Source organism: Styela clava, chromosome 6 (genome assembly GCF_964204865.1).
Source record: "Styela clava chromosome 6, kaStyClav1.hap1.2, whole genome shotgun sequence".
NCBI lineage: Eukaryota > Metazoa > Chordata > Ascidiacea > Stolidobranchia > Styelidae > Styela > Styela clava.
In genome coordinates this window covers 18,798,779-18,820,779 of record NC_135255.1, presented here as the reverse complement: position 1 = coordinate 18,820,779, position 22,001 = coordinate 18,798,779, and the positions used below count along the sequence as shown (strand labels likewise).

Here is a 22,001-nt window from a genome sequence, read left to right as displayed (position 1 = left end):
AATATAATTCTCACTGATTGTTGGCTGTTTATAATTCCTATTGATTGTGAATTCTGATTATAACAATGAGTTGAAAATTTTTTTACCTAATTTACTGGCACCTTTTTCTTGTCAATACTCCAAGCTGAGGTAATAAACATGACAATACATTTATGTCATCTGGAAGCAAAATATGCACACAAATTAATAGTTTGGCACATTGAGATAATACATCATGACAGAAAATACAAGTTAAAGATATGTATGACCATCACATGGTAATTAAAATTAAAAAAAATTAATAGGGGCTGTGGAGTATGGAAAGTTCAAGACGAAGAAAAGAACAAATGTTCATAGCTCATGATCTCTCAATTTTGCCTCCATTGCTTTATGAAGGCCAATATATTTCGAGTGGCTGAATTGGTTTACCTTTATGATAGCAACGATTTTGTATTTAATATAGCGAGATTATTTCAATTTAATTGAAGTGATATAATTTCCCAAAGCAATGCTTGAATCGTCTAGAATAGATCAGTGGTGTCAAACTCATGGATTTTCGAGAGCCGCATTGCATTTTGAAAATTGTAAAAAGAGCCGCAAACAGTTTTTGATAATGTATACTTAAAAGATATTTTTAAGATAGTTTTAGTTTGTGACATATATTGTGATGCAACTAAACAGTTGGATTAAGTTTTATTATTTTCTTCAATTTCAAATGCAATTACATATTAATATTTGCATTCCACTATTATTGCAACATTTGCAAGTTACAGTATTTATTATAAAAAATCGTAAAATTCTATGTACAACCATCAAAATCGTTTTTGAACAAGCTTTGAATAAGGAAAGAATAATACATACACTAAAAATAACTTAATCTAAATATATGAACCTAAAATTAACAAAAATACTACAGTATAAACTCAATGTTTTAATAATTACATTCGTCCTGGCGTTTGGCATCTTTTTTGTGTCACCAGCATACTAAGGCCAGTCTGAAATGATTTTATAGTACCAACTCTAACTAACGAGGCCACATGATCATGGGTTTATCTGGATCTTTACGAATGTTTAATCAATTCCAGTAATGCAAAAAAGTTACTTTTATCATTTCATGTATAGATCAGTAAAAAAACAAATGACAGATTTTTTCGACAAGACATTTCGCACTACATTGCGTGGCATAGGATTGCTTGAATTATTATTGATATTGATTTTTAGTAACTAAGTCGTTGTATAATTATATTAATATACAAACACATGGAAATTTTCTGTTCGAAGTTGGTCTTCGAATTTGTCATATTGACTGCTGAGCTTATTGTGTTTTTTGATTGTATTGATGGAAATATGACAAATTAAACAATGTGCTTCAGAATTTTGTGAAGAGCAGAAATGTTACAACTCCCATTTTCTTCGAAAATGCCACCTTCTTCGTGTACTTTGCGTTTAATTTAATTACTCAAGTGTTTTATTCAAGTATTCTTTTGCTAGCTTGATGTGTATTCTTAATTGGGTCAAAATGTGGACAAAAAAAATTAATATTCCAAAACTACTTTCAGTAAATTGTTTTCTGTGTGAATAATCAATTTCACTTTAGAAGGTTTATAGATAAAAAAAAAACTTCCAAAATACTATTACAATTATTGTTAAGCGTTCGAGAGCCGCACTGGAAGTTCTCTGGGGCCGCGAGTTTGAGATCCCTGGTCTAGATTGAAGTTGTTCAAAAAATATATGATAGTATTTTATCATGAATGATGATTATACCCCTTCCGGAATTTCTTCTATAGTACTACCAAAAGTTGATGAACCAAATATAACACAGGTGCAGTGAGGTACCCGTAATCCTCATTTCCAAAGCTGTTTAAGTATGCCTGACGTGCTTTGTGCCTTTTTACAAATAAGACCGCTTATGCAATCTTACGCTTTGGAATTTTTAGTTATTTTCCTCAAGCCCTGCAGGATGTGGGGGCCATACACAACTCTACCGGAGGGTCAAATGTCTTTGCATGCCTCCATAGGTTGTTTTTCTATTGCAATTTTCTATTTTCAATTGCATTATATTTCTTGAAATCACACTGTCACTGATATGTCGCCAGACTTCTGATATCTCCCCGTCTGCTATAGTTGTCCTGTGAATAAATAATAGGAAATTGAGATTAGACGAATAGTTGAAAGTTTTGCTTTATGTCGGCTTAATTTCTTGATTGATATACTTACTATTTCTGCTATTGCCTCTTGTGCTGCAAGAGTCTCACAATGCTTAGACAGGTTTGTCCACAACTTTCACATCTGAAGAAAGAGAGGAGATTTATTAATTTTCGTTAAGAATAAATAAAGCAGTCTATATGATTCAGAATGGAAAAGCTAATAAATCCAATATCTCGTGTTTTATTTAAAAAATATTTTACTGAATTTTGGAAAATAAACCAACTAATAAAAGGGTTTAGTCAGAAAATTACAAGCATTCGTGGCTCCAAATACTTGAGAAATCAGACTATACAATATAGACCGGTATGAGTGAAATGTTAGGTGAACTTGTTAACACTTTGATTCAATACGCAAATAAAAGTGAATGCGTAATAGTATGTTACAGTGAGCAGCAATCAACATTGAGTATATATCCTCACTGATTAAAAAAATCTAACTGGAGGTGCATGAACTATTTGAAACCATAAGGAGTAAGTAAATATGTAATTTCGGCAAATGGGCAACTACGTACCGTACTGAATTAATAACTTCGTAGTATTTGACAAAGGCTGGCTTTCCCACATGTACTTAACAGTGCGATGCCCGGGTGTGATATACAACAATAGTATTCACCTTACCTTTTACCGATTTCTTTTTACCCCAACTTTCAAAAATATCATTAAAATCGACAACAACTGTCAAAGCAGGCACGAACACCATTCGTGCTACGCCTTGAAAGCAGCACACATCCGCTCGTTTTCGTCTCGTCAAGTATGTGCATTGGAGCGTGCTATCGAATACGATCTTCGGACAAAAATGCCGGAGTTGCGCATCATGTTGTTTAATGTCATTGATCTTAAACATAGTATTGATTTATTAGTATCGGCAAATTCACTACTAATAGTATCAGATTAATGACTTTAAAATGCTGCTAAATGTCCGTAAGCTCTGTTATCAAGAAAAAGGATATAAATAATGGTGCACAACCTCCCACCTCATCTATTCTTCATGTACTGAGTCTGGTCCCAAACTGAGTAAAATTTCGGTATAAATAATGATTGATTGTGAAAATATAAAACTAGGAACTCCGCTCAAAATGATTCTCCAAATGTCTTTAGTTATCTGAAACATGGTGACAATAAATCACATGCAATATTAATTGACCCTCTTTATATGCTCTTATTTATTCATTATTCCTTCTTTTGTTTCATTCAATGTACGATCAACAACTTATTTTTAAACAAAGGTTTTCTACTTATTTCATTTACTAACTTTTGACTTATTTGTTACTCAAGCATTTGGTATCGTGGTCCCAGCAAACTTTGATTTTTGAGCAAGTTTTCCTGAAAAAAGAAATGGCCATTTATAAACTATGGCTATGTAAATATTTTTGATGTTTAAGTTGAAAATAGATCAAGGAATTTGTTGAAATTCCGGTTAAATTTAGTTTTGGCACGAGGTTTATTGTTTTTCACTGTTGCTTCTGTAACTCTTTACGTCATACTTACATGTGGGCGGGCACATTTTTTGGCCCTGATCCCACCCCTGCTCTTTATTATGGCCATTATCAGGAAAGTTATAGTTCTCACAGTAGTTCTCATTTATCCTTACAATTGTTATTACTATGAAATCGGGCAAAATTTTTAATTGTTTTAGGCGGGGACACAGCACACCATTTATTTATATAATAAAAACTAGCTTCTGAAATTGTAACGGTTATTTATAAACACTTACTATATAATTGTTAATCTATAATATATACTATAGATCAGAGCTTCCTAAATTTTTGGGCTCACAACCCCTTCCAATATGTTAAAATTTTCCATGACCCCTGTTCACATTGAAATGCTAAACAAGCGCGCCGCTTCTCGAATCTCACAATCAAAGTCACATTCCTATACAAGTGCACCGCTTCTTTGATCCTTGTATTTCTATAGAAAATGGAAGATTTATGTTTTTAATACTTGTGTTTCGAATCAAAGGTGTACTTAGAGTTCTCCAGATGAACCAGTATGGAGAAATTTTGTTTGCCTACTTTACATCAAGTTGTGTAAAGGAACTTAAACCTATGGGCACGGGGGTATATTCACTTGGCTAACACAGACAGTCCCCGAACTAATATTCACAGTTTGTTGCGCGTCTCCTCTGCAGGGTCGCGACCCTCAGTTTGGGAAGCCCTAATTGTATTCTACTACTCCACTAAATAAATGTACACTACTCTCAAAAGGTATTCAGTAATTTTTTTTTTGATTTTTATGGAATATAGCAGTACAATACAGTTGTAATAAAATATAATATAAATCAGGGTGGTCCAAGAATGAGAGATTGGACCAGAGAAAAAAAATTTGAGACAGCCTTGCGGGCTGCAGTCGGAGAAACTCAAAAGTGATCAGAATACTGCAAGTTTCATTACTTTATATGTAATAAAAAGTGAGAAGTTGCCTTTCTGATCAGCCTATTGTTATGTTGTATCGGTGGCTTTATTTGGCATAAGGGCGGGGCGGCCTATGTGCCAGAGTTTGGACCACTCAGATATAAACTCAATGACTAAAGTTCAGATGTTGATACAACAAACAGAAGAATGAATAAAGAAAATGTTGTGCCGTGCCTGCTTGTCCATCGATCCGTATACATTTTTATGCTTATTGTTATTTGCTCATGCTTATTGTATTATGTACTTGTATCGGAAATAAATCATTATCTATCTATGTTGTAAGTAGAAACTCCATGAAAGGAATTTCAAATTTTGTTCATGAACATCGCTAAAATTTTTGAATGGAAACGGCAGGACGGAGGTAAATTTAACAAAGTGGAAATCGTAGGAAAAGAATATTAGAATAATAATGCGGGTGAAAACTTGATCACAGAATAATGAGCTAAATCGATACAGAAAAAATACAAAGCAAAGAATAATACAAAATTCAAAACGATTACGCAAATTAAAAAAATTTACAAACTATTTAACATGATTCAGCCATAATATAATGCCAATAAATCATGAGAAATAGCATCTAAGAACAAAAAAGCTAAATAAACTCAGTCAATAGGCTGCTAAATGGAAGGAGTGAAAAGAAAAAAGGGCGCTTTGTAACTAAAAGGACTCATCTTTTTTTGTGACATACAGTTAATAGAGTGATTCAAGGGTCTTGTTCTCTTGCTATAGCATCCTTGCAGTATATGTATATGGATCCGCCGAAACAAAAGCATAGAAGGTAGTTAGTCTCTCAGAAACCAAATTGTGCACTGGACAGGTGGTGCCTGTTTGTATATAAAACCATGGCATTTTTTTCAAAGTGATCAGAATACTGCAAGTTTCATTACTTTAAATGTATTAAAAAGTGAGAAGTTACCGTTCTAATCAGCTTATTGCTATGTTACATCAATGGCGTTTTTATTATTTATGTGGACCCCATGCCAAGGTTCGGACCACCCAGATTTAATTTTTTTTCCCATGAATACCCGTTCATAAATTTTGAATAATTTAACAAAGTGGAAATTATGATAAAAGAGTATTAAAATAATGATGCGAGAAAAAAAATTGATCACAGAATAATAAACTAAATCGACACGGAAAAATAAAAAACCAAAAAATAATTCAAAATTAAAACACAATCACACGAATTTATAAAATCTACATACTTTTTTAAACTATTTAAAATGCTTCAGCAATTATATGCAATGCTAATAAATCATGAGAAGTAGCATCTAAGAACAAAAAAACAAACAACTGGTCACAATGGGCTGCTAAATGGAAGGAGCAAAATGAGAAAAGGGCACGCAACTAAAAAGACTTATCTCTTTTTGCGACATACACATAATAGGTGCCTGTTTGCTTATAGAATCGTGGCATTTTTTTCAAAAGCCTGCTGTGGCACTCAGGATGTTGCACATGTATGAGATACAGATATGGCTACATAAATCAGGCAACGAAAAAAAAGCAAGCTAACATCTAGTTCAAATTTGTTTAGGCAACTAAAAAAATTAAATTTAGTCCAATTTTTTAGTTAAGATACGGTTACAAATATTTGGCACTATAAGTAAACAAAGAAAGGGCACAAGGGTTTAACATGCGGTTATATGGAAGAACGCAACGCAAAGAATGGCATTTCTTAGAAAAACAAAGAATTAGGAGTAAATAATTTATTTGGTTGAAAAATTTATACACATTTTTAAGTTTTTGTAAAACATAGAAACATAAAATGGAAGATTATTCCGATAGTTGATGCAAAATGTAACGAGAATCATGTATTTTCATTCAGAAATACTAGAAACCCATTTTGAATGAAGCTGCGACACCACTGAGATGCCAAAAAATACCAGATTTTCATATTTATCCAGGTCGAAAGGAAAGTCCATGAGACGGCTCAATCGTACGTCAAGTCTGTTCTCGGTTACCAGTCCATGTCTGGTATGGGAGTAGTTAGCCATTCATTTGAACCAGATGTATGAACGTGGAGAGGTGACTAGGTGGCAGTAGATACCAGTTTAGGTAAGACTCGAAGACGTTGAAGTCATGTGGTCAGGAAAACAGTTTAAACACAAATAATTCAAGCCACCTCGCATATTACGAGTCGTGGAACATCTAGATCAGCGTTTCTGAAACTGAGCCTTCTTCTACACTAAGGGGACGACGAAGCAGTCTACTTGAAGGTGGAGAATGAAGGTCTCATCATGAACAATTCGACAAGATTATATTTGCCGATCGGGAACACATCAAAAACAAAACTGTGTTTTGTTATTGAAGAACGGGGGCCACAGAGTGTTGAGAATCTTCAGAAGGGGGCCACAAGCAAAGGTCACCTAGGTACCATTTGCCATGACCAATCCAATAAAAATAAAACCATGCTTTTCTGTTGAAGAGCATTGAGTATCTTTGAAAGGGCCATGAAAGTTCAAGAACCACTGGTCAATGAATAATATTGAGTTACTTTGGAAATCCTGGGAAGAGATAGAAACGCTGTGATAAGCTGGTTTTTTGCTCACTCATCGCTTTTATTTCATACGAAGCAGTGACATCGCCGTTACTATCCGTTTCACTGTACAGTGCTGTTTTTCCTTTCATTGCTCGATTTACGTTCGTCAGCATGTCAGCGACATGGTTCTCCGCTGCTTGGCGCATGAAGACATTCGTTATTGCATTAATAAACCAGGAACCCTCATAGATATCTCGAAGAGCCGTCTGTTCTTCATGTGTAGCATATGCAACAACAATATCAGATGACGTTGGTATTCTTTCAGCACCATCTGTTTGAACGCTGGGTTTTGCAAAATTTCTCATCCCAGTTTCTATCATTTCATTATCAGCTGCAACAGTGCCTCGGTCTTTTATCGTTCCCCGGCAAAATTGAAAAACGAAGAACTTAGGAATGTTGTGCAAGTTACCATTTTTGGTGTTGAAGAACATCTTCTCAATATCTTTAACTTCCACCATTTCTTGATCACTGCCTCTAAACACGAGTTTTCCATTGTACATTCCCCCGTGAGTCATGATCACTATCACAATGAAGCTATACTTTGTCTTGATTTCACTCACTTCACGAAGCAAATCCTTCATTTGTTTTCCAGTTTTGTCACTTTCCCAGGGTTTGGGAAAAGTTTTATTTCCATACAATTCGCATCCAAATTTCTTCCAGAGAGTTGTCATATTTTTCACATCTATTTCAGCCCCTTTACGCTCATTTTTGGTGCCTTTGAAAGTGTTGTTTAAAATCAAAGCTAAGCCCTTTGGTTTAGTGATGCTGTAGATCCCCTCATCTGTGAGACTTTTCTTATAATCTTTTCTATCACAAGGAATCACTTCAATATTTTTCACAAGTCCACACAAGTCTTCAATGTCTTCCAATGAAGGGGCTTCCACACGGGGTGCTTCAGTAATCTTCTTTTTCGAGCCAGGCGACCAAAAGAATCCTTTGAATGCATTTTTTGCTTTTTTCCTGAAACTTCCAGATTTTTTTCCATCTCCAGCAACAGGGCTTGCTCTTCCATGAAGACTTGAATCATTAGATCCTGATGACATTCTTCTGATTTCAGAATCTTGGACTCCGTTTGGGTCTTCAATCTGAAGTGATATTTTAGTTGGCAAGGGCACTGCTGGACTGTCCCCTGTAAATGCTTTCTTTGGCACAGTTTCATTATATTTATAATCTCCATTATTTACGTTTCCCTTCTGTGGCATCTGTTTAGTGTCACCAGACGTAACATTCGACGCAGAATTTTGAAATTCTGTGGCACTCCTGAATGATACATTAGCACTTTGTTCACTTATTGAATTTCCTCCTATATTGGGATATGATGGGGCATCCCCTGAGGGGCTTGCTAATGAAGAATCTTGCCTTTGCGCTAGTCGGACTTCCTGTGGCAGAGGAGCCCTTTGTTGAGGTCTTTCATGGCAATTTTCCATAAGTTGTTCAAGAAGTTCAACGGTAGCAGTTCTTCCCTTTTTTCTTTGCCATGTCAGGACCATCTGATATCTCTGTTCAATCATTCCTTGCATTTGATAATTGTATTCACATTCTTCAATCTCAACTTCTGTTAATCCCAGTCTCATTTTTGCAAATTGCGGCCATTCGCTTCTTTTTACAGCTTTAACAACTTCGTAAATCCGATATGATTCATCTTGATATGAAGCCATGACACCAAGCAAGCAACTGACAACAATTGTCAGATAATACGATACCGGATAAAAGTTTTAGTTAAAAGTCTGAAATATAGAGAAAATAGATCTAAATTAATTTTTTGCACACATTCGCTCCGGTCCAGGCTCTAATTCAGGGGTGTGGAACCTGCGACCTTCAAGGGAGACTCTTGTATCCTGCTGAGAAGTGCCAATTATGAATGAAGTGCGGCCCACGAAACGAGTTTTTAATTTAATTTGGTACATGCGAGTAATTCAAACCCCTTTGTGTTCCGAAGCCTATACCTTTGTCCAATTTATCATCTTAATTATGCCTATGACTTCACAATGCCCTAACACTCATTTATTTCTATCTGTCCTTCCTGTGTTAAAAGCTGAAGATCCCTGCTCTGAACAAAAGTAAATTTATTTCTCCTTTAGCTAGTTGGTAAGATACTTAATGTATATTGAACATTGTGTAAGGTGGAGCGTGTGGAATTTGGACCCAAGTCTTGAACCATCAGACCCAAATTATTCTTAAAATCCAGAATTAACTATTTCAGAAATTCATTGACTCTGTGTAAATTAGTGGATATAAGCCTTGTCTAACGCTCTAAGTCTAATTACCTGGCAAGGCAATTTCAATTATATTCTCAGTAAGTAGTCTCAACAATCAAAATGATTAATGACCGATATGACACTTGTATATATACTAGAGACACATCATGTTTATAAATAGATAATTACATATGACATTATAAACCAACAAATTTTACCTGGGGCTAACCCTTTATTTTTTATGAATCACTACCCAGTCATTGGCACTTGGCAGGCCACTAATTTTATGGTCTGTTCTTTGATTCTGTTAATCTTAGGCCATTTACAGCACGCGGGCTGGATTGGCCCACCAAAGTGCTTCATCCTGCTCACTTGTGTCCCCTGAAATTACGACTATAGTTTTATAGATATACTTCCGCTGAAAATATTGAAAAAAAATAACCAGGTAATACTATACACAATTTGAAAAACAATTGCAATTCCAAATGACCAATGCATTTGATTTTATTATCACGAGTTGGCCTGTCAGCCTGTAGCTAATTCGATACCTTTTAATGGTCCATAAACTTCCTCGTGATTTTTTTTTATAATACCGATGTAAACAAAAGTTAGCTCGAGATAAATACAGAAAGTAGAACACAACAAACATAATAGATTTTGATCATTTGATTTTCCCATGATGACATGAGCCATAAATAAAACCTAAACAATTGTCTATTACTTGTGATTGTTGCAATATTAACAGCTATGAAATGTTGAAGGTAAAACCCCAGGTGAATTAGGAAAAAACTAATGGTTGCTGGAAACCAATGGATAAGGATGTTCATACTTCAACAGTTATTTAGAAGTCAGAAACCAATAAAGATTTCACCATGGAGATGAAAAAAAGCACTTACCCATTTCGAAGTCAATTGCTATTTATACACCAACAAGTAATGTGTGACAAGTGACAGTTAACTAGTGTTGGGAAAAGCCCCTAGGCAGGGGTCGGAAACCCATGGCTCGCAAGCCATATATGGCTCTTTTGGTGATGGCATATGGCTCCCATAAAAATCTAATATTCTCAGGCTAAGCTTACTATTATGACGAGATTTCAAACTCTTTCATAGCCAAATATGGCGGAAAATTTGCCAATACGTTTTGAGAACACGAGCCCAGCGCATGTAAGAGAATAACCAGACAGGCATTGTCACAAAACTGGGGGATTCTGTGACATCACAAATCAGTAAAGTCTTATTTGTCATATTTAGATCGGACTAGCAAAGCTAGTTTTCAAATACTACAACTACGGAAATGCCTAAACAAAAAGAAGGGTGATGACATGAGTATCGTAGATTTCAACTTGTGCTGTATATGAGCAGCCGTTCAAGTCCTGTAGCGACAACATGCAGCATCCGAAGTCATATCAGACACATATTGACATTGTATGTCTTGACTTTTGAGTAAATATTTCAGGCCTGATTAATTGAAGAAATTCTATATGGCTCGCACGGAAATGCAATTGAAAATATGTACCTTTTATGGCTTTCTTCACCAAAAAGGGTTCCCGACCCCTGCCCTAGGGCAGGGCTGCTCAATTGGCGGACCGCGGTCCGAATCCGGACCTTTCGAGTATTGGATTTGGACCGCACCTAATTATATATTTTGGATCATTAGCCCCACTTTTTGAATTTCCTATTATAAAATGACTTTCATAGTTTTGAATATATACTAAAAGAACTATAACACCATAATAAACAATTTTAATTTGCTACTAATCATTAGACGGTCGAGGAAGTGCTCGTTTAAGGATGCCGAAATATCATTTCTGGAAAGACCGGACCCAAATAATTTTGAAGTTTTGTTTGCGGACCTTCGATATAAAATAGTTGAGTAGCCCTGCCCTAGGGTACCGTTACAGTTCTCGGATTCCAAGATGTCCCTACATTTGGTTTAATAAAATAAACACTCTATTTGACTCTGAAACGAGGGCATCTGGCACAACAGCAGATCGCACCATACTTGTCTCCATAATAATTTGAATCAATCACAATGTGCATTGACCCACACTTCAACAAAAGTGCCTTTTTTTCGCTAAAATCCATCGAGGAAATTTTTTTCTTTTAGTAAACCAGATTCTTTTTTTGAGTAATCAAATGGCGACGTTTTCTTTTACAGTTTTAGTTTTTTGCACAATGTCGGTTTGAGCCAACATGGAGGACCAGACTGTCTCATAATAGATGGATTTGCACTCACTGCTATAACGGAGTCTTTTAATGTGGGGGCTATTCTTGGAATCAGAGAATTGTGTCTCACTGAAACCCTGCGGCATATTCCATTCACTGTAGTCTCACTCGCAATTAGACAAAAAAATGGTTGCTTTCACTAGTTATATACCCTACAGGGGTGGTGACTCCTCTACGACCCATGGGCCGGGGCCACGGCCCATTTAATTGGGCCACATGGGCCGTGGCCCATCAAGCTATGGGCCGCGGCCCCGTCAGGAAAAATTCAATTATCTTACCAAAATTTTCAATTTTTACAAAATTGTCAATATTCGAACCAAAAAATAAACTCCTGTAGTATGTGTACCAGGTTAGGGCAAAATTTTGTTCAGATTTTTTACATTATAGTTCTATTATGAGTTTGGGGACTGTTTGTGTTAGCCAAGTGAATAGTTTCTTTACACAACTTGATGGGCCGCGGCCCAATTTGATGGGCCGTGGCCCCGGCCCATGAGCCGAAGAGGAGTCACCACTTCCACTCAAATACAGCTCATTCTGTCATTCAAAGATTCTGATATGGAATGTTTTTCTTATTTCTGTACCACAGTACCAGGTACCGGTACTTTCGGCATGTGAAAAAAGAAACTACTGCAGTACTGACTGACAAAGATTATTTTTGAACAAATACGGTACGGTACCGTACCGGTCAAAGTAACTGTAAATGAAACTTGCCGTCAATTACAGTACTGGTACCGGTACGTACGGTAACTGTACATTACGTAAATATCCTAGGTCAAACCAATGATGGCACTATAGTTCCTCAAACTTTTCACACAATGGCGAAATAGGCTCTCGTAATGATGACGGGGGAATTGAGAAATGTATATCTCTTGCGAATGTGAAAAAAAAAACTACTGACTGACAAATGTATACCTCTTTGGCGCGGCGGTGTGGCTCAACGGGCTAAGCGTTAGGAATACCTGGGTAGGTGGATACCTCTGAAGAGCGTCAACCGAGATTTTGTTTTAGTTGATGACACTGGTTAAAACGTCGCGCGCAGAGTGCTTGGAAGTATACTTCGATGCACTAAGCTAGCGCTTAAGGTGAAAGAATAAAGGAAGATGAGCTATTCAGCAGCTGTGTCCTCGACTCCTGTCAGGGAAGAACCCACCGTAGAGACAAGAAACGCAAGACCAAGATCACTGTTTCTGAAGACCGAACTGGACTTAGACTTCCCTGCATTAATGGAGATACTACGAAATGATAATAACACCACGGAGTACGTCAGATCAATGACATTAAACAACATGATGCGCAACTCCGGCATTTTTGTCCGAAGATCGTATTCGATAGCACGCTCCAATGCACATACTTGACGAGACGAAAACGAGCGGATGTGTGCTGCTTTCAAGGCGTAGCACGAATGGTGTTCGTGCCTGCTTTGACAGTTGTTGTCGATTTTAATGATATTTTTGAAAGTTGGGGTAAAAAGAAATCGGTAAAAGGTAAGGTGAATACTATTGTTGTATATCACACCCGGGCATCGCACTGTTAAGTACATGTGGGAAAGCCAGCCTTTGTCAAATACTACGAAGTTATTAATTCAGTACGGTACGTAGTTGCCCATTTGCCGAAATTACATATTTACTTACCCCTTATGGTTTCAAATAGTTCATGCACCTCCAGTTAGATTTTTTTAATCAGTGAGGATATATACTCATTGTTGATTGCTGCTCATTGTAACATACTATTACGCATTCACTTTTATTTGCGTATTGAATCAAAGTGTTAACAAGTTCACCTAACATTTCACTCATACCGGTCTATATTGTATAGTCTGATTTCTCAAGTATTTGGAGCCACGAATGCTTGTAATTTTCTGACTAAACCCTTTTATTAGTTGGTTTATATACCAAATTCAGTAAAATATTTTTTAAATAAAACATGAGATATTGGATTTATTAGCTTTTCCATTCTGAATCATATAGACTGCTTTATTTATTCTTAACGAAAATTAATAAATCTCCTCTCTTTCTTCAGATGTGAAAGTTGTGGACAAACCTGTCTAAGCATTGTGAGACTCTTGCAGCACAAGAGGCAATAGCAGAAATAGTAAGTATATCAATCAAGAAATTAAGCCGACATAAAGCAAAACTTTCAACTATTCGTCTAATCTCAATTTCCTATTATTTATTCACAGGACAACTATAGCAGACGGGGAGATATCAGAAGTCTGGCGACATATCAGTGACAGTGTGATTCCAAGAAATATAATGCAATTGAAAATAGAAAATAGAAATTTGCAATAGAAAAACAACCTATGGAGGCATGCAAAGACATTTGACCCTCCGGTAGAGTTGTGTATGGCCCCCACATCCTGCAGGGCTTGAGGAAAATAACTAAAAATTCCAAAGCGTAAGATTGCATAAGCGGTCTTATTTGTAAAAAGGCACAAAACACGCCAGACATACTTAAAACAGCTTTGGAAATGAGGATTACGGGTACCTCACTGCACCTGTGTTATATTTGGTTCATCAACTTTTGGTAGTACTATAGAAGAAATTCCGGAAGGGGTATAATCATCATTCATGATAAAATACTATCATATATTTTTTGAACAACTTCAATCTAGACCAGGGATCTCAAACTCGCGGCCCCAGAGAACTTCCAGTGCGGCCCTCGAACGCTTAACAATAATTGTAATAGTATTTTGGAGGTTTTTTTTTTATCTACCATGTAATAGATTTTTCAAACCTTCTAAAGTGAAATTGATTATTCACACAGAAAACAATTTACTGAAAGTAGTTTTGGAATATTAATTTTTTTCGTCCACATTTTGACCCAATTAAGAATACACATCAAGCTAGCAAAAGAATACTTGAATAAAACACTTGAGTAATTAAATTAAACGCAAAGTACATGAAGAAGGTGGCATTTTCGAAGAAAATGGGAGTTGTAACATTTCTGCTTTTCACAAAATTCTGAAGCACATTGTTTAATTTGTCATATTTCCATCAATACAATCAAAGAACACAATAAGCTCAGCAGTCAATATGACAAATTCGAAGACCAACTTCGAACAGAAAATTTCCATGTGTTTGTATATTAATATAATTATACAACGACTTAGTTACTAAAAATCAATATCAATAATAATTCAAGCAATCCTATGCCACGCAATGTAGTGCGAAATGTCTTGTCGAAAAAATCTGTCATCTGTTTTTTTACTGATCTATACATGAAATGATAAAAGTAACTTTTTTGCATTACTGGAATTAATTAAACATTCGTAAAGATCCAGATAAATCCATGATCATGTGGCCTCGTTAGTTAGAGTTGGTACTATAAAATCATTTCAGACTGGCCTTAGTATGCTGGTGACACAAAAAAGATGCCAAACGCCAGGACAAATGTAATTAATAAAACATTGAGTTTATACTGTAGTATTTTTGTTAATTTTAGGTTCATATATTTAGATTAAGTTATTTTTAGTGTATGTATTATTCTTTCCTTATTCAAAGCTTGTTCAAAAAAGATTTTGATGGTTGTACATAGAATTTTACGATTTTTTATAATAAATACTGTAACTTGCAAATGTTGCAATAATAGTGGAATAATTAATATGTAATTGCATTTGAAATTGAAGAAAATAATAAAACTTAATCCAACTGTTTAGTTGCATCACAATATATGTCACAAACTAAAACTATCTTAAAAATATCTTTTAAGTATACATTATCAAAAACTGTTTGCGGCTCTTTTTACAATTTTCAAAATGCAATGCGGCTCTCGAAAACCCATGAGTTTGACACCACTGATCTATTCTAGACGATTCAAGCATTGCTTTGGGAAATTATATCACTTCAATTAAATTGAAATAATCTCGCTATATTAAATACAAAATCGTTGCTATCATAAAGGTAAACCAATTCAGCCACTCGAAATATATTGGCCTTCACAAAGCAATGGAGGCAAAATTGAGAGTTCATGAGCTATGAACATTTGTTCTTTTCTTTGTCTTGAACTTTCCATACTCCACAGCCCCTATTAATTTTTTTTAATTTTAATTACCATGTGATGGTCATACATATCTTTAACTTGTATTTTCTGTCATGATGTATTATCTCAATGTGCCAAACTGTTAATTAGTGTGCATATTTTGCTTCCAGATGACATAAATGTATTGTCATGTTTATTACCTCAGCTTGGAGTATTGACAAGAAAAAGGTGCCAGTAAATTAGGTAAAAAAATTTTCAACTCATTGTTATAATCAGAATTCACAATCAATAGGAATTATAAACAGCCAACAATCAGTGAGAATTATATGCGAAATCCCTCAGAATAAATTTGTCTAAAATCGGAGGAAGGCAAAAAATATAGGTAGTTTCCATCCACACAAGCATTTCAAGAAGACTTGCTCGAGCCAAACTAAATGAGCATCGTCAGGTGATCGGTAAGGCTGCAAGTTGAATTCAGCCCTGCAACCTCCTGCATAGAAGATAATATTAATTAGTGGGCTATGAGCTAAATTCCTCAATTTAAACAAACCTATCTACGATGCATTATGTACCAGCAATGTTACCTACGATTAACTGAATAATAAATATGTCTAATAAATTCACCTACAAAAGCAAGTTCGATAGGTGCAAACTTTGTGTTATGGAATTGTATCGCAGCACAGTTTTGTATGACACCCTCTTTAAATGAAATTTCAATGATTAAGCGCAAACATTAAAAGTACTAACTTTGAACTTTGTCATTATCTGCAAAATGTTCCACACAAATCTTTCCGCTATCGCGTTTGTAATCTTCTCTGATAAAAAAAAACGTCTATGATGTCCAGAATTGCTCTTTACAGCTTGCCTGTTATTCCAGCTTTCCAAGTAAGCAAAACTTCTTAGATATAGAGATTATTTTGTTTCGTTACAGGCGCAAAAAGGCAGGTACTACACGTAAAAAAGACGCCGAGTAGCAAAAGCGAGCGGAAAACGGACGCAAAAGGCGACGAGAAATATGTGCATTGGAGCGTATCATGAAATACAATGTTTTGCCTGTAGTCTTATGGAGTGACGTCAGAGTTGCCTATCATGTTGTTTAATGTCATTGGTCAGATATATAAAGGGACTATACGAAAGCCGAAAAGGCACCTGGATTATAACCTTTGCTGCCACAAAAGACCAAAACTCAAGCTGCAGAGAAGAGTTTCTGAATGCCACCAATGGGAAAATATCAACCAATGATGCACTGATCTCTGTTACTCTGCCTAGCGGAGCTCCAGTAAGAATATCCATCAAAGAAATACCTGAAGAGGCATCATATCCAAAAGTTGCCGCATTAATCCACCAACTGGGTTGTGGCAAAGTAAGGAATGCAGTCAGAAACTGGCACAGGGGTACAGATGTGTATAACGGCTTTACGTCGTTTTTGATCGATGACTTTAAAAAAGAACGTCTACCCGACTTTTTAACCATCAATGGGATTAGATGTAGGACCTATCTCCCCCGTGAAATGTACATCCCCACATGTGGACGATGTCTTGAAACAGGACATACTTTTATAAATTGCGAAAAAGAAGCAGTATGTCGATATTGTAAAGAACCAGGTCATATTAGGAAAGATTGTCAACAAAGAAAAATGGACTATCCGACCCCTGTAAACCCCATTCAAGCTTGGGCCATACCAAAACGAAGACCGCAAACAAACAACTCTACACAGTCACCTCGTAAAACCATGGAATATAAAAAACAAAACAAAGATCAAATTACACCTAATCAGGAAACGCAATCAACGGAATTAACTACGCCGACCAAAACAAAACGGAATAAAACTCAAACGGAAGAGAACCGCCCTGCACCAATCGAGATATCCGAGTTCTCCTCGGCTGAGATGGATTCGACATCAAGCCAACAGCTCAGAGAACTGTCTGATTGGTCGCTATGTGAAGAGTTGCATAACGCAATCATCCCGATGGTTTCGCCAACGGACCAGCCCAAACCAGTCAAAACCAGACAGGCTGCAAGGCTAAAACAGGGGTCGACCATCGGAAATAAGCCTTTTCATCCGCCACCAAAGGGTCGAGCTCCCGTGAAGGTGATGGTGCATAACTTTGAAAGACAGGATTCAACATCATCCACATTCAGCGCATATCCACAAGAAGGAATGTCAGCACCAGCAGACTTGGGGAATGAAACAGCACAGCCAAACTCAAATAACTCAGATACTGGAGATGTAGAATACAATTATAAAAGGAATAGAAATGATACTTCATCAGAGACGTCAACGTCCGAAAAACAGGAGCGAAAAAAGGAAAACGCACGTGAGTTGAATCATTTTCCATATAATTCGGATCTAACTTGTCTACTGGCGCAATCTCTAAAAATCGTAAAATAATGGTTCTGGATAATATGCAATTTCACCACATCTTGTAGCTTTGACTATTCGGTCCCATACATAAATCAACATGGCTAAGCTAAAAATTGTTTCCATGAATGCAAATGGGGTGCAGTGTCATTTAAATGAATTGGACAACTTTATAAAATTAGAGATGCCCAGTGTGTTGTGTATACAAGAGGCTCACAAGCTGGATAAGACATACATAATGCAATGGGCAAACGATTGCGGTTATAGCATATTCTATAATACTCTAGATAAGGTCGAGGTATACCATACCACCTTCAAGCATGGAACACTGATAATGGTAAAGGATGTCGACATGACACAACCGGCAACTTACACCACGCACATAGAGCTTCGATGCGACAGTGTTGAAATATCGGTAGATAATCGAATTGTCAGAGTCATGAATGTATGTATATGCGCCCGCACAAAGCGGATCGCAAAAAACTGAATTTTTCAAACAATTAATCGGGGTGTTGGAACACTGTTGCGATCTCAACCAACTGATCGTTGTTGGCGATTTCAATATGGTGCTCGGATCTGATGACGTCACGAACACAAAAAACTTTAAGATGCGGCCGCCCGAAAAGCTATTCAAAAACTTTATCCAATGCAACAACCTCAGGGATACTTATAGAAATAGATACCCAAAGAAGCGAATTTTTACTTTCTATTTCCATGAGAATGGTCGGAGAATAGATCGGATTTATAATTCAACAAACTTGGACAGCGCCATCTCCGCAATAACCCACCTACCCAACACCGTATCGGACCATCTTCTATGTCCGACAATAACGCTCGAACAGACGAGAAAACTTAGATGGGGGAGTGAATCATGGAGAAATAATACTACGCTATACCATGATCAGACGTTTAAAAACATTATAAAAAAAACATACCAAGCCGCGACCTTTGACCTAGATAATTTCGACACCCTACAAGAATGGTGGGATAATGTGAAACTTAGAATAAAAAAACAATCAATAGCATATTCAAAGAATTTGGCCCGACACAAAAGAAACGATATCGCGCTCGTCCGAAAAGCTCTCCTCAAACTTATTGACGAAGGGAAACGAGAAAACGCCATGAAAACGAGAAAACTTAAAATCGCGACTCAAGACCTTTCAAGAACAAGAAAATGCGCGAGACCTAATGATGGCGAAGATGAAAGATCTAGAAGAAGGCGAAAAGCCAACATCGACCTTCTACGAGAGAATTAGGAAAAGAGCAAAAAAGACGACAATTGACCAACTAATGACCGACAATCAATTGGTGGTATCTGGTCAAGAAGAAATTGTAACAACTGTGGAGAACTTCTGCACGGACCTATGGGGGAAGGCGAGCGAGACGCAACAATCAAGCCAAAACTACTATATATCGCTAATGAGCCAGACAACAATAGCAGAGGACGAAAACACCACTTTGGAAAGGCCTATTACGGAAGAAGAGGTATATAATGCCATCAAGTACATGCCAAGCAATAAATCGCCAGGGCTCGATGGCCTTGGTAAAAAGTTTTATATCACGTTTTGGAATTTAATTAAAACTCATTTTATTCAATTGATTAACAATATTTTCTATTTCGGCCATCTACCAAACTCTGCTAAAACTGCGAAAGTTAGACTTATATACAAGAAAGGCGACGAAAAATTACTCAAAAATTGGAGACCAATAACCACCTTAAATACAGACCATAAAATTATTTCGAGAATCTTGGTTAAGCGCCTTGAGCCAATTCTGGATAAGATCATAGGCAAAACTCAAAAATGTTCACTCCCCCTAAGGAGCATCGAAGACGTGCACTACAATACGGACGCAATCATAAGACACTGTAAAATGAAAAATATCCCCGGGACGATAATTTTAATCGATAACCTAAAAGCTTTCAACAGGGTCAACCATGGTTTTCTGTTTAAAATTTTGCAACAAATTGGAATTGGAAATAGGGCTTTTAATTTATTAAAAAATATGTATACAGGAATCAGCAGCAAAGTGGATGTGAACGGGAAGCTATCGAATGAAATAACAATTCGAAGGGGAATTAAGCAAGGATGCCCGATGAGCATGCTTTTGTACGCTTTAAATACTGAGCCCTTCGCCAGATCTATATTGATCAATAGAGATATACATGGGATAAAATTAGGAAATTTCGAACATGAGTTGGACCAATACGCCGACGATGTAACCTTTGCAGTTCGCGACTATGAATCAGTTAGCGAAATATTCAAAGAATTAAACCATTTCAAAATAGCAACTGGCCAAAAAACAAACATCGAGAAGACAGAAATACTGTGCCTTACAAAAACCTCGCACCAATTAATTTTCAACTCCCCATATCGGACATACATAAAGAAACACACCACAATCCTTGGCATACAATTCGGAGAAATAGGGCTAGAAAAAATGTGGAATGATATTGCTAACAAATTAATTCGAACTCTAAATTATATCAAGCCACGTAAATTAACCTGGTATGCTAAACAGATTATTATTAATTCAATATTAATATCTGTAATTATATTCCATGCCCGAGTAAAGGACGTCCCACAGAAAACCGTCAAAAGGATTCAGAGCGCTTGCTATAAATTCCTATGGTACCCGGAACGAATTGAAGCCATACGGAGATCAACTTTACAAAAAGCGTGGAATAAAGGGGGGATCAACATGATTGACCTAACCGCAAAAATCAAAGCTTGCAAAGTGGAAAAAATGAAACAAATGGTACATGACTGCACCAAAAATCAATTCTGGCAAATGGAGGCTTTATTTTCATTAGGATCCAAAATTAAAGTTATCAACAAAAACCTCTATAGTAATTCTAGGCCCCATAGCTTAATCACCCCAAAACATTGGACCAATATCTTGGACATCTTCAAGGAAGTTGGCCTTTCTCGAGACGAGTGGGAGACCGCGCGCCACAGGGACCTATACCACAAATTAAAGATAAACCACATCGAACAGCAAAACGATCCAAATTGGAACAAGAGAGCTACGCACAAATATATGGACACGTTAGACCAGAGCGAATCAGTCCTTACCGGTACCCTCAAAAAAGTTCTGAATTTCTAGTAGCAAGAATTTTGCAGAATCAAAACGTACAGCCAGTCATGACACTGACTAAAATCCGTGTTCCCATGGATAAAAAATAATACAGCAAAATTTTAGACGAAATATCAAATTTCATAGAATTCACGCAAAATTTTAAAATAAATAAAAGTAATAGCCTTTTAGCAAAAAAATTAATCTTTAACCACTGAAAATTTCAAAGCAATTGGTCCAGTATTCGAAGAGAAAAGCGACTTTTTAAAAACGTGTCAAAGAACAACAACAACAACACAAGAGAGCTATGCTCAAATATATGGACACGCAGAGTCACATAATTTTGATGACGTCATAGCGAAAAAAAAAGTAATTGCCTTCTGGAGAAAATTTTTATCTTTAACCACTAAAAATTTCAAAGCAATTGGTCCAGTATTCGAAGAGAAAAGTGACTTTTTGAAAACGTATCAAGCGGTACTGAGTTAGCAGTCAGGCAGCATCTCACCTGTACACTGTAGGCCATATACGGTAATTGATCACAGAACAGTTGTTCCCTTGCAAATTTTATGTTGTTTACACTTTAGGACAGATAATTGATCACAGAACAATTCTTCCCTTTCAAATTTTATGTTGTTTCCAGTAGACTCTCATCAAAATAAACAAATATAGTAGGCTACAAGTGCTACAACGCTTGCATTACTGCACTGGTAGGACCGTGAAAGAATAAGTTACGGTAATTTCATTGTGGTAAGACACCGGTACCGGCACCAGTACCAGTATCGTCCTTACGTACTGAGCTACCAGTACCGGTTAGCAGTCAGCCAGCATCTTACCTGTACACTGTAGGCCATATACGGTAATTGATCACAGAACAGTTGTTCCCTTGCAAATTTTATGTTGTTTACACTTTAGGACAGATAATTGATCACAGAACAATTCTTCCCTTTCAAATTTTATGTTGTTTCCAGTAGACTCTCATCAAAATAAACAAATATAGTAGGCTACAAGTGCTACAACGCTTGCA

The 22,001-nt window shown here is 36.5% G+C and overlaps 1 protein-coding gene and 2 long non-coding RNA genes across 3 annotated transcripts; 1 reads left to right on the top strand and 2 right to left on the bottom strand.

Annotated features, from left to right (window-relative positions):
* Nucleotides 1-1,581: 1,581 nt before the first annotated feature.
* LOC144424381 (uncharacterized) lies at nucleotides 1,582-3,018 on the bottom strand. Its single transcript, XR_013476668.1, has 3 exons — nucleotides 2,805-3,018; nucleotides 2,197-2,268; nucleotides 1,582-2,108 (listed from the first exon to the last, which is right to left on the bottom strand). It is a non-coding gene; the product is annotated as an uncharacterized LOC144424381 (long non-coding RNA).
* Nucleotides 3,019-4,951: 1,933 nt separating this feature from the next.
* LOC120328611 (uncharacterized) lies at nucleotides 4,952-8,866 on the bottom strand. Its single transcript, XM_039395144.2, has one exon. The coding sequence runs from the start codon at nucleotides 8,795-8,797 to the stop codon at nucleotides 7,091-7,093; it is 1,707 nt and encodes a 568-aa protein (XP_039251078.2). The 5' UTR covers nucleotides 8,798-8,866; the 3' UTR covers nucleotides 4,952-7,090.
* Nucleotides 8,867-12,830: 3,964 nt separating this feature from the next.
* LOC144424546 (uncharacterized) lies at nucleotides 12,831-14,214 on the top strand. The gene is made up of 3 exons (XR_013476749.1): nucleotides 12,831-13,046; nucleotides 13,582-13,653; nucleotides 13,742-14,214. It is a non-coding gene; the product is annotated as an uncharacterized LOC144424546 (long non-coding RNA).
* The last annotated feature ends 7,787 nt before the right edge of the window (nucleotides 14,215-22,001 follow it).

Excerpts from the sequence above, each read along its gene's own strand:
- LOC120328611 (XM_039395144.2), bottom strand. The coding sequence starts at position 8,797 with ATGGCTTCATATCAAGATGAATCATATCGGATTTACGAAGTTGTTAAA.